Raw genomic sequence first — 14,297 nt, forward strand, 5'->3', positions numbered from 1 at the left:
CATTATCCCTCCTCCTCTTCCTTAGCAGTCACCAAAAAATACTTTTAAGGTTCATTGCATATACAAAATGGGAAGGACACTTAAATCAACAATTTGTCAGATGTTGCCTGAATGTTGAACTCATTCCTGATGTAGATCTTACACCAGAAACGTCGATTCTCCTACTCCTCAGATGCTGCCTGACCTGCTGTGCTTTTCCAGCACCACACTCCCGACTCTGATCTCCAGCATCTGCAGTCCTCGCTTTCTCCCTGTTGAACTCATCCCCATGAGACAGGATCTACCTCAAATCTTTCTTTGCTGTACGTTAAGGGAAAGTGATGGCCTAGTGCTGATATGGCAAGGCATTAATTCAGACACTCAGGTAACGTTCTGAGGACCCAGGTTTGAATCTCACCACGGCAGAAGATGGAATTCGAATTCAATAAAAATCTGGAATTATGATGATGATTGTCAGTGAAAAAAATCCATCTGGTTTATCAATGCTCTGTAGGGAAGGAAATCGCCATCCCTACCAGGTCTGTCTACATGTGACTCCAAACCCATGGCAATGTGGTTGATTCTTAACTGTCTTCTGTGCAATTGGGGATTGGCAGTGAATGCTAGCACAGCCAGCAATACTCACATCCTGTAAATGAGCACATTTCAAGGCAGATGCACATATAGTTATTAGGTCTAAAGGGTTAAAGGCAAAGGGAGAGAAAGTGAGAACAGGATACTGAGTTGGATGATCAGCCAGATTCTGTTAAATTAAGGCTCAAGGGCTGAATGGCCTACTCCAACTCTTATATTCTGTGTTTAAAGGACAAAGACACCTCTTGACCAGATAATACTGATGTGTGAAGATAGCTCATCAAACGTGACCTGCATAACTTGTTCTCAATCAGGGGCTGAATCTGAATTGCTGAACTAGAAATCAATGCAGCGTTCCATTTATTTCCCTGGCAATGAGTCACTGTGTCCCAGGGGAGTCATTGTGCAGAACAAAGAGGCACTGTCTTCTCCTCTCTGCACGTCTGCTGCTAAACTAAATCAATTCTCTGATCTCCCTGTGTGGCAAACCATAGAGGTCAAATCAGCTTGCGAATATCACTGACAAAGGCACGCTCGAAATTTCTTTAATTTGGTTTACCTGGTTTAAGATATCCTGCTGAAATATTTAACAGATAGGAATATCATACAAATGCATTAACATCAGAACACAAACTCAGTCTTTGTTCAGTCTTTGCTCAATTCGTTCCGGGTACCACACAACACATCCTTTCGATCAGCCCTCTTGCCCTGTGGAATGCAGCCTGTTGCCATGAGTGACAATGCACCTTTCCTGGTACTTACTGCTCTCCTGTGTTGCCATTACATTGTATATCACATGATTAATCTATTTCACGAGATAATACAAAGGCTAATGACATTTTCAAAGAGAAAAGAAAGTGAACTGACAGACTAAACAGTTTCTTCTTTGAGACAGGGATAGCTGTCATTGGAATATCCTTCACCATCATCTCATTTGGTTTCAAGCAGTATTTGAGAAGCTTGGAACCAGGTTCCCTGCCTGCATCTCTCTTGTTAATCACATATTGTTCAGGGTGAATTAATGTATTAATTCAAATCATAATGCGAAACCCAGGTCAGCAAATAACATAGAGGCAGCAGTGTCACAACCCAACTGTTCTGCTTTCTTTTAACCATCTGGTTCCTTGTCGTAACCTTTGCTCAGTGACGTAGTAACAGCAGGAGTGAGAAATAAAATATCACTAACCCCAAGAGGTGAAGGATAGGAAATTATGTGAATGTTCGAGTTAATTACTGTGCAGTCTCAATAATTATATAGCTAAAAATGCTTCCAAATTATGCTGTAGTTGGATGCTTATATCTTTAATCAGTGCTGGATGGATTAATTCAGTAAACGTTTTGTTTCAGAACAGACAGTACTGGAAACAGCATTCCATCCTCCATGATCAAGCATTCCTGGGATCCTCACTTCTTACAATAATCCTCATTCTCAGAATTTTTTGAAGCATTTTCTATGTATTCCCTTTCCATCGCTTGTATATTTTTATAAGTAAGTGGTTCTATCTACTGTATTACCAGCAAAAATTGTTTGTGGAATAACGTTGCTCTTTTTTTTTCTTTCTCATTCAGTAAATGGATGAAACATAGTTATGAATAAAGGCACAGAAAACATAAGTGGACAATTCATCAGTGCTTCTCTGAAAGCCCCACCTGTTCAAAAGTGGCTGCACAAACATTGTGCTGAGGATTTGTCAAGGAAAGGCCTGTGCAGTGTCACCGAACTGTATGGTGCACTAAAAATGCAGTCAGCATTTAACTTCAGATGAGACTCAAGGTATCTCGAGCAACAGTTGGGGGAAAGGAAATGGATGGCAGAAACCAATCCAGTCAGTAGTTTTACCACCAAAGAGTCAGCTTCCTGGGTATGATGAGGGATAGAGAATAACAGGCTTGAGTGTTACAGATTGTGCCGTGAGGTCATTGAGAGCTGGAGGGAGACATCTATTATTTACACTGAGCACCACTGGTGGTAAAGGACACTACTATCATCCAACCTTTATACCACAGGATGCATTCTGGTATTGATTGGAAATACCTCAGACCCTGACAACATCCTTGTAAAGCTGAACCCTTTCGAGTTTCACAATATCCTTTAGGAGACTGGAATTGCACACAATACCCCAAGAGTGGCCTAACCAATGTCCTGTAAAGCTGCAAAGTCACCTCCCACCTCCTATACTCAGTGCTCTGACCAATAAAGGGAAGCATACCAAACACCACCTTCACTATCTTATCTACTGCGACTTTCAAGGAACTACGATCCTGCAATCCCAGGTCTCTTTGTTCTGCAACACTCCCCAGGAACATACCATTAAGTGTATGTCCTACCCTGATTTACCTTTCAAAAATACAGAATCTCACATTTATCTAAATTAAACACAGTCTCCACACTCCCTTCATCCTGATGGGAATACCTGCTGTGTCCATGATCTTAATGCCCCAACCTTTGCACAATTAACCCATTGGCTGGATTATGTGTTCAGAACACCAGTTTTAATTCCCTCACTTCCCTCTACATAATTATGGATATGAAACTGTCAACTAATTCGTCCTTAACAAGTATATTGCTCTTTTTCATTTTCTGTCATATCCTCATGTATGGTTTCTCATTACACCTAACACCCAGAAGAAAGTATATGCCAAACTGGCAGACAAGTATTCACAGATACCTCCACTGTTCACAACACATTTCAGATTTTAGCTTATCACAGAACTCAGCAGAGTACTAAACAATAACAAACTGCTGCACAATTGGATGTGAACAACATGTTCATATGGTTGCTGACTGCTCACATTGCTGTACAGCAGTGAGCTTGGCAGCCAGAAGAAACAAAGCCCCAGCAATGACCTCTAAGACACAAGAAAGGCAGGCCAGACCCATGGACCAACTGAAACCAATGTAAACATTATCAAACAACTTGTGTCCGTACAAACTCATGGCAATAGCGAAGGCTGCTTTTGAATAAGCGATGTATACAGAGATCCCAGCCAGGGTCAATGCACCTGAAACATAAAAAACAAATACTATTAGAAATTCAAGCCAAATTATCCATTTTTGTGCATCCCAAACAAAAAACTGGGCATTGGTACGGAAGGGTATTCACCTTAAACTCAGGGAAAGGCTCAGCAGTGACTATCTCCAACAAGAGAGAACCTTTAACCATTGCCTCTTGATGTTAAATGACATCACCATCATTGAATCCAGCACTGTCAACATCCCAGGGATAACCATTGACCAGAAACCAAAACTGGACTAGCCAGATAAATATTGTGGTGAAAGAGCAGATCAGAGGCTAGAAATCCTGCAGCAAGTAACTTGCCTCTTGTCTCCTTTGTATATGTCCACCATCCACGATGCCCATGTGAGGAGTGTGATAAAATAGTCTCCAGTTGCCTGGATGAGTCTAGCTCCGACAATTCAAAAAGCTTGACACCATCCCAGACAAAGCAGCCCTCTTAATTGGTATCTCATTCACCGCCTTCAATATTTATTCTGCCCAGTAGCCATAGTGTGTACCATCTACAATAAAAACAGAAACTGGAGAAATTCACCAAATTCCCTTACACAGCACCTTCCAAACCCAAGAACACTACTATCTAGAAGGACAAGGCAGAGGATACAGTCATGAGACAATCATCACCTGCAGGTTCTGCTCCAAGCCACTCACCATTCTGACCTGAATAGAAATTGGGACAGATTGAAAGGCCTCCTGGTGGGTCTGCTCCAGGGCCTGGCCAGAAACAGGTCCAGACAGTGTGCTGTGGAGAGGCTCATCTCTGCAAACTGCCTGCCCCATCTTCTGCAGTTAGACTCAAGCCTGGCTGTCCCTAGAGAAGGAATGCATGGTGTCCACCAATGCTCTCGATGCCTTCATTTTGATTTAATCCTTCCCCTCCCCCTTCACTTATTCACATAAACATTGCCCTCATCAGGCTTTGCTTGTTAACGGTTCACTGGCCAGATGGGTTTTTTTAAATGTAAAAAGTAGAAGGTGAGGTTGCTGACTAGTTGTGTGATTGATGGGATGGGTCATGATCTGGAAGAACTATTCCTGCAGTTACCAGCCTTTTGAATTTATTTTGGTTGCAATTCTTTAGAAACTTATGTCAGGCAAATTTCTGGAGATGATGTGACACCTGAGTGTTTAGCCATCTGTGATACATTTTTAAAATGTGCTCATTGAATGTGGGTATTTATTGCCCATCCATCATATAGCGTAGTGCCCAGCCAATTAAAGCCAACCACATTACTGTAGGGCTGGAGTCACATGTAGGTCAGGATAGATAAGAATGGCAGATTATTTAACATTACTGGCTGGGTTAGTTCATCAGCACCAATCCTTCAATGTTGCTGGGTCAAATTCCTGAAACTCCCGACCTAGAAGTATTTTGGGTCTACCTACACCCGCCAGACTGCGGCAGATCAAGAAGGCAGCTCACCACCACCTTCTCAAGGACATGATGGATGTGAAATATAAACTGGCCCAGCCAGCGAAGCCCACCTTTCCTGAATGACTAAGCAAGAGTTTCCATTTCACTGCCCATGACAGCAAGGTTAAACACTTCTAAGCTATTTTAATCAACCTGTGTGTATTATTACACATAGGACTTAAACTTGGATCTCCTGACTGAGATGTAGGGACTCTACCACTATGTCACAAGACCTTTCAGAAAGCAGTGCTAATCTCAAAATTCTTAACTGTATGTACCTTCATGCTCATGAACTAACCCAGCCAGTAACGTTAAATAATCTGCTATTCTTACCTATCCTGTCCTACTTGTGACTCCAGACCCACAGTAATGTGGTTGACTTTTTTTCTGTAAATATTCTTATTGAGAAAAAAAATGTTAATTTTTTTTACAAAATTACAAAGCCAGTACAAAATAGTGACAACTTTACAATATAATGACAATAACAGGAAACAACTACTGCTCCACAAAACGCTGAAACGAGAGAGGAAAAAAACCCTACAAAAGGTACAATTCAATAAATAACTAAAGGAAAAAAAGAAAAATAAATAAACAAAATAAAATTAAAACAAGGTAACTTAAATTATATTCAATTAAGTTACTACACTCAGCGCAATCCCACTGGGAGCATTAGTAAGCAAACCTGTATTTATTCAGGATTCTTCCCCTCAGGGGCCCCCAGACCACCAGGCATAGCCCTCGTGGCTACACAAAGGCCATGATCAATATAGCCGACAAGTCTGCATCAATATAATTTAGAAAGGACTGCCATGTTCTATAAAACAGTTCAGTTTTCTGGTGCACCATACTCGTAAGGAAGAACAGGCAGATGTGCTCCATAACTAATCTACGCCAGCCCAAAAGTCCCGGGGGATTCTCCAACACCCAGCTCATTAGAATGTTCTTCCTCACACAAAATGAAAGAATATTAAACAATTTCTTCCCGTTCACGTCCAAAGAGGGGAGGTTTGAAAGACCCAAGAGGAGGGACACCGGATCCAACTTAACCTCAGTTCCTAAAACCTCTTCCAAAACACTCACTATGGCATCCCAATACCTACGAAGCTTGTGGCATGACCACAAGCAATGAGTAAGAGTACCAACATCCATTTTATATTTGGGGCACATTGGGGACACTCCTGTCTTGATTTTTGCAAGCCGTTCTGGTGCCAAATGAGTCCTATGTAGTATCTTCAGTTGGATAGCCTGGGTCCTGTTACAAATCGAAACCTTCCTAACGTTCTCCCAAATGTCCTCCCACACCTCTGACGAGATTTCCACCCCCCATTCTTGAATCCAAATTCTGCATAGCTGCTCAATGTCCTTCAAAACATTACTTCCTAATGAGTGATAGAGGGTGCTGACCAAGAGCGCAGCAGTAGACTGGAGCATTCTCCTTTCCATATCTGACGTATAGGCACTAACTCATCAATGTAGTCTTTTTTTTTGTATAGTGTCCATAACCTGGAAGTAACGAAAGAGATCTCTCCTAGGTAGCTCAAATTTCTGACTCAGCTGCTCAAAAGACATCATGACCTCCCCATCAAATAAATCTCCCAAACAGGAGATTCCTCTAGACTTCCAGAACTTAAAGCCAGAGTCCATTGACCCCAGCCGGAATCCCAACATTCCCAGTATGGGTGTGAAAGGGTAAGTTTTTCATAAGTTGCCCTCACCTTGCCACATCATTCTCCATGCTTTAACTGTGTTAGGGACAATCGGGTTTTGCAGTGGTCCATAACAGTCCTCATCTTGTCCATAAACATCAAATTGATGAGGGGGCGTTTTGCCTAGGAGGCCTCAATGTCCAACCAGATAGATCGCGGGTCCTGGCAGACCCAGTCAGCCAAATAGGATAGTAAGGAACTCAATTAATATTTCTTAAAGTCCGGGAAATCCAAACCTCCCTTCCCCTGCGGGAAGCTGCAATTTATTCAGCTTAATAAGAGGCCGTCTATGATGCCAGATAAAAGATCCAAGCCAGCTGTAAAGCCACAATAGTGCTTGCCCAGGCAGCATCAAAGGGACCATTCACATGGGATATAGTATGCGAAGAAGAACATTCAGCTTAACCAGAGCTATTCTACCCAAACAGGATATCAGAAGATCCTCCCAGCGCTGAAGGTCCTACTTTATCTTCTCTAGCAACTGCACAAAACTAGCTTTATATAATTGATCGAAGACCAGGGTGATAAAAATGCTTAAATAGGAAACCTCCCTGTGACCACTGGAAGGGGAAACAGATTCCATCCCTAAAATCAGATTTACTAGTAAGGCGCCCACAGGCATGGCCTCTGACTTCGTGAAATTAATTTTATACCCTGAAAACAAACCAAATAAATTAATCACTTGTATTAAACGAGGCGCAGATGTCATTGGATCAGTTAAAAAGCGAAGGACGTCATCCACATTGAGAGTGATTTTATGCCTGCCTGATCCTACCTCCGGGACAATTATGTTGGGATCCTTCTGGATGGCCTCCACCAGTGGCCCAATCACCAATGTAAATAAAAGAGGCGAGAGGGGGTACCATGTTGGCAGCCTCTGCCGAATCTAAAATTATCCAACCTTATACCATCAGTGAGAACTGCTGCTTTTGGGTCACTATATAACATTGCCACCCACTTGGTAGAAACCCCTCCAAGACCAAACCACTTCAGGACCTAGAAGAGGTACCACTCCACCCGATCAAATGCTTTGTCTGCATCCATGGAGACTACCAAACCTGGTATCGACCCTTGCTGGCATACCTGGACCATATTTAATATTCTTCTGATATTGTTGATAGACCTATGACCCTTGATAAAACCTGTCTGATCTTCCTTTATAAGGAAAGGCAATACCCTCTCCAGCCTTAACGCCAGCATTTTCGACAGGATTTTAAAGTCAAAGTTCAGTAACGATATGGGCCTGTGTGAAGTGCAATCCTCTGGGGCTTTTCCTTTCTTAAGAGTAAGGGAAATATTTGCTTCTCTAAAAGAAGATGGGAGGCAACCCTGACTAAATGAGTAATTGTACATATTCAAGTGTGGCCTGGCCAGCGTGTCTATAAACTCCTTATAAAACTCACTATGAAATCTGTCTGGACCGGCCACTTTACCACTCTGGAGCAGCCTCACCACCTCCTGTATTTCCTGAATTGTCAGGGGGGCATTCAGAAAGGACGCCTGCACTGAAATTACACCCAGAAGGTCCAGGCTCAGAAAAAAGGATTCCATCTTCATCAGTCTGTCCTCACAGCCCTCCGACCGGTACAGCTCAGAATAAGACTTCCTAAATGCTGCATTAATCTTTTTGTCATTGCAAGTAATAGTGCCAGCACTCCCTCTGATCGATTTAATAGATTGGGGGGACACATTCTTCTTTCTGGCCAGGTACGCTAGATAGCTACTCGGTTTATCACTGTACTGAAGTAACTTTGTTTCGCAAAAGAGGTTTCCCTCTTTGCTGTCTGGGTGAATGCAGCATTCAGAGTAGCCCTGACGGCTGTAATCTGCTGCAATTTAGTTAGAGATGGTCTGTCAAAGCCTGCTGACACAGCTGCCTACAGGCTAGCCTCCAGCAAACATTGCTGCTCTCCCCTCTGTCGCTTCTGGGTCGCAGAGTAAGAAATAATCAAACTCCGTTCATAGGCCTTGGCAGTCTCCCAAAGCAGCGATGGATTATGGCCATACCCAAACTGATATCCCAAAAGATTTCAAATTCCCGCAAAAAGTACTCTATAAACTTGCTATCTTTCGGGAGGAAGGGGTCCATGCACCAGTGTCGGGAATCTGTCCCACCACCACCAGCCTTGACCTCCGTGTACAATGCCGCATGATCGGAAACAGCTATGTTCCTGAGTCTGCAAGACAGCACAGAGTTCAAAAAGGTCGATGGGACAAAAAAAACGTCATTTCTAGTATAGCTCTTATGTGGATTAGAAAAAAAGGTGAAATCCCTACCTTTGGGGTGAAGACGTCTCCACACATCCACCAACCCCAGCTCCCTGTTCAGGTCCACTAATTGTCTGGATTGTGGGGACATACTTACAAGACCCCTTAGGCATCCTGTCCACCTCAGGATCAATAAGACAATTAAAGTCTCCCCCTATAATTGTATGACGCTCCCCAAGGGCCATCAACCTGGAAAACGCATTCATTAAAAATTTAAGGGGGTGCACTGGGGCCAAGATACATTCAGAATCCCATATTCCTCTTTATGTATTAAAGCTTTAAGAATTATAAATTGCCCACACTCATCCTTAATTTGGCCTGGCATTTGAAACAGGAGGTTCTTCTGGATGAGAATAGCAACTCCTCTACTTATCGAATTAAAGGATAAGAAAAACACCTGGCTGAACCCTTCCTGCTGCAACTTCAAATGCTCCTTATCGGTTAAATGTGTTTGTTGCAGCAAGGTTACATCGACCCTCTCTTTTCTAAGGCTTGACAGTATCTTTTTTCTCTTAATTGGTGAATGACTCCCGTTAACACTTAAACAAATGGCTAGCTATGATCTCGAAAGTGTCCGCGAATCCCCAGGAGGAAGAACCCCACTCATAGCACACCAAGTGAAAACCATAAACCGTTTGTATAAATTTAAAAATACAACTTCCAAAACTACCAAATCCAAACTTCGAACAGCTACTTCTACAACATACCAACATATAACATAAATGAAAGGAGACCTTCACTCTTACCCTCAGGGGGCACTCATACCACCCATTAACCCTCCAGGACTCTTTCTAGCTGAAGTCATGCCCCTGCCCCAGACAACACAAAGAAGAAAAAAAATACAAACATGACACGAAAATTAAAAGTGGGCACTCAACCCGTCCCCTCCATTCTGTAATCCTAGGTACTCCTGGTAGAACAAAAATCGATAACTTCTCCCCGCTTCCTCCAACAGCACCCACTCCCCCCCAGTCGCAACACCAGAAAAGAAGACGAAGTGAAGGGGAAGGGGAAAGATTAAATCAAAATGAAGGCATCGAGAGCATTGGTGGACACCCTGTATTCCTTCTCTAAGGACAGCCAGGCTTGAGTCTAACTGCGGAAGAGGGGCAGGCAGTTTGCAGAGATGAGCCTCTCCACAGCACACTGCCTGGACCTGTTTCTGGCCAGCCTGGCCAGGCCCTGGAGCAGACCCACCAGGAGGCCTTTCAATCTGTCCCAATTTCTATTTGTTTCATTGGTTTTATTTTTCTTTTCTACACTTGTGCTTATTTCCCACCCCCACAGGAACCATGTCATGTGGGTGTGTGTGCAGGTGTAGGACACAGTGAAGAAACAACAGGTGCAGAAAACCTGATATTCCACACCAAGAAGAAAGGAAACATCCGAGTTGCCAGTGACAAGCAGTGCCCTTTCTCTTTAGGGGCAATGCCTACGTGATTGAAAAAGTGAAGAGGAGGTCAGGATTAAATCAAAATAGAACCGGAGGGGGCAATATAATACTCCCCGCCCATCAGTGCCCACCGTTGCTGAAAACCTCGAAGTGGACGCATTCTCCTTCTCCAGGGACACCCGGGCACGGACGTAACCACGGAAGAGGGACAGTCAATTGGCCATAACGCTCCATGACCCGCTGCCTGGACCTGTTTATGGTCAGCCTGGCCAGACTCAGGATCAGATCCACCCAGAGGTCCTTCAATCTGTCCCAATTTCTATCCGTCTCTTGGCTTTACTGGGCATTGGCTTAATCTCATCCTATTTTGTGATGGTTAATTTGCATTTCTCTTGGTTAGGATCTGTCCAGAATTATCAATTACATTATTTTGTCTGTTCATTTATGCTTCAATTATTACTAATTATTCTCTTAAACCGATCTTACCATCCTTTCAATATTGATTAGATTAGATTACTTACAGTGTGGAAACAGGCCCTTCGGCCCAACAAGTCCACACCGCCCCGCCGAAGCGCAACCCACCCATATCCCTACGTCTACCCCTTACCTACACTACGGACAATTTAGCATGGCCAATTCACCTGACCTGCACATCTTTGGACTGTGGGAGGAAACCGGAGCACCCAGAGGAAACCCACACAGACACGGGGAGAACGTGCAAACTCCACACAGTCAGTCAGCATATCAAATTTCTAATTTGCACAGAAATTACCTCCCTCTGCAGATGTCTTCTTGAAGAATTCAATACATGTTCTTAAACATTCACAATGACATTTCCATCTTCCGTACTAAGTAAGACTCTGATTTTCTTGTATGCTAAAGTAGGTGCAGTTTTGTGCTTTGAATTTCCACCCATTGGCAACAGTGTAAAACAGAGTGGATGCAATCCATGTAGATAGTTAATGAAATATCCTACATATATATGCTCAATGCGTGCAATCTGGGCATAGCTCAGATGCTCAGCCTAAAAGACTGTGAGTTTTGGGGAGTTACTTGTGCAAATACCACACACACCCAAGCCTCTGCAGTCTCTTACAAATTTCTCTGGCTCCCAAACACTGAAGTTATTTCTGCTTAATATAATTGTTGTACCTCCCTGCAACTGTACTGCAATGTGTTTGCTCACCAGCCAGCAGAATCATTTCTGGTGTTTTATTGCAACTGTTTGACAAAAACAGCTGCTGCTCAGGGCCGTGCTTCTCTTCTTCTGTGAATGCATTTATTCAAATAAGACGCATCAAAACTTTGTAAAGCTTCCCCCCATGGAGGAATGTTAAAGCAACCTAGGCCTGGTCTACATAAGTAATGACTTGATATTTTTAATTTTCATATTCATAAAAGAAATATATTGGGTGAAGGAATTTGATGGAGGCAATGTATGTCTTGTGTACCAGCTGGAGAGATGGCAAGAGAATCATGATGAAGGGTTTATGGCCAAAATGTCGACTCTCCTGCTCCTCAGATGCTGCCTGACCTGCTGTGCTTTTCCAGCACCATGTGTTTCAACGCTGCTTTATTAAGAAGCAATCAGACAGCTAGCAAGCCTTCAACAGACTTTCCACAGCAACAGAACTCTGAGGTAGGATGTACCAGCCACTGAGAATGGCTGATCAATCAGAGGATGACAAGGGCAGTACCAGCTGGAGATGGTGACAACTTTGGTAAATACATCCACCAGATGCCCAGGATTTCAAAGCAATGCAAGCCAGATGTAAGTGATGACAGCATAGGACTAGAATAGGAGGTACACAAGCTGCAAAACACTGGGTCCTCGACCCGACCCAGATAGAGGATCTGGATTGGTGCAGGCTTGGTAGGCCGAAGGGCCTGTTCCTGTGCTGCAATTTTCTTTGTTCTTTGTTCAAACATTTTCTGTACCATTATGATATTAATAACATGTTGAGAAACATTATTCAGGCAGAGAGTTTGACTTTCTCAAATGGTTATGAGATAATTATGAGTCTGCAGCAGTCCAATGTTACCTAGCAGCAGCAGGAGGAGGAGGAAGGGGAAATGACACGTAAAATTGAACACGGCTGATTTCCCCAGGGAATGGTGATCTCTGTGGCATAGGAAGTCCGTGTGTTTGATCAACTGATCACAGGGATTTTTGACTCTAGAGCTAGGTTTATAAATGTACGTTGAAATTGAGACAGAACAGTGAGTTGTACTATTGTGAAGTGCATGAAAGTAATGGTGGAATTAAATGGTTGAACGGATCCATTCATCATATCAAAGGAGCCACACACCCATCTCAAGATTCATAATGGGCATTCAAAACCTGCATTGTACATGACAACTCTGTCATGTCAAGGGGCAGTACGGTGGCTCAGTGGTTAGCACTACTGCCTCACAGCATCAGGGACCTAGGTCCGATTCCAGCCTCAGGTGACTGTCTGTGTGGAGTTTGCACATTCCCCCTGTGTCTGCGTGGGTTTCCTCCGGGTGCTCTGGCTTCCTCCCACAGTCCAAAGATGTGCAGGTCAGGTGAATTGGCCATCCTAATTTGCCCGTAGTGTTAGGTGCATTAGTCAAAGGGAAATGGGTCTGAGTGGGTTACTCTTTGGAGGGTCGGTGTAGACTTGTTGGGCCAAAGGGCCTGTTTCCACACTGTAGGGAATCTAATGTAATGATTTCAGATTCTTAGACCTATAAATCTCATTACATTTTAACCTGGAGTACACAACAACAGTTTTATTGCCAGCCATTGACAAAACAGAATGTTTTTTTGTGTCATTTCCTGTTAGCATCTATTTCTGTCAATAAGATGCTCAATGTCTAGACAATAAAGCTAACATGGCAAGCAAGTGTTGGGGATTGTTTGTTTGATCGCATTAAACAATTGTGCCCTGGGCTGTTCGAATTCTTTTTAAATTTGGTGCAATTTTGTTTCTGCAGAAGAGTATTCAAATCTGAAGATGGTTTTGTGGCACAGTACCCCTAGGCTAGAAGGCCTGGAGTCAAGTTACACCTGCTCCAGAGGCATGTTGTAGCATTGCTGAATAGGTTGATTAAAGATATTTTAAAAATATATAAAGAAAAGCCAGCCAGGAAGATTGCTGTTTTTTTTTTAATGGTGTAGCAAGTTCTGTGTGAAGATCCATTCAATCACATGCTTCTAGATAATGGGGGTATATCTGTAATGCTTAGTGGGCTCCCATGATCGTATCATTACTTCTAAGCCAGAACTCTCAGGTTCAAGTCTCACCTGCTGCAGAAGTGCGTACAGAGGAACGTCGATTATCCAAAGGACACAGGCAGGGAGTATTTCGTTCGGTTAATCGAATGCCGGATAACATAGTTAGCCAAGCATCAGGACCTTGCGATCTTGTTTGGATAATCCGAAATTTCGTTAATTAAATACCGGATAATCGAGGTTCCTCTGTATTAACATCTCCAAACAGGTGGTTAGGAAAATATCACATTCAGAGTGTATGCAATGGACTGGCTGCAGTGTTACATCGATGATTTAAGTATGAAAGATCAAAACATGATGAAATAAAATGAAATTGAAATATATAGGATTGGATATTAAACAGACGAAGTTGGGAAAACCCTGAATCAACTATTATCTAGCAAATGTTAACAGGATCCTGATAAATCCCACACAAAGACTCAACAGCCCACGACGGAATAGATCAATTGAGAAGCTTAATTGGACAATTATTCTGGGCATGCAAACAAACTGGACCGTGTATGTGCCATGATGTATTAGAGTTAAGAAGTGTGTTTAAAAAATGCTGCTGTTGGAGAGCTGCTGAAGGCAATAAGATGATGAAGAAATTAGGTTTACAACAGCGTACACTCAGATTTCAAGTCCTGGGTGGTCAAGAAGGAATTAAATTAGTTGTTTTCAGCTTCACTCA

The 14,297-nt window shown here is 42.9% G+C and overlaps 1 protein-coding gene across 2 annotated transcripts in view; it reads right to left on the reverse strand.

Annotated features, from left to right (window-relative positions):
• Positions 1–2: 2 nt before the first annotated feature.
• Positions 3–14,297, reverse strand: part of tmem235b (transmembrane protein 235b) — a 53,944-nt gene continuing 39,649 nt past the window's right edge. For both annotated transcript variants that reach the window (XM_072558728.1, XM_072558726.1), the window contains one exon: positions 3–3,576. In XM_072558728.1, coding sequence (XP_072414829.1) covers positions 3,344–3,576 — 233 coding nt within the window. In that variant the 3' untranslated portion in view covers positions 3–3,343. The remainder of the gene's footprint in view (positions 3,577–14,297) is intronic.

This window comes from Chiloscyllium punctatum, chromosome 39 (genome assembly GCF_047496795.1).
Source record: "Chiloscyllium punctatum isolate Juve2018m chromosome 39, sChiPun1.3, whole genome shotgun sequence".
NCBI classification, from domain to species: domain Eukaryota; kingdom Metazoa; phylum Chordata; class Chondrichthyes; order Orectolobiformes; family Hemiscylliidae; genus Chiloscyllium; species Chiloscyllium punctatum.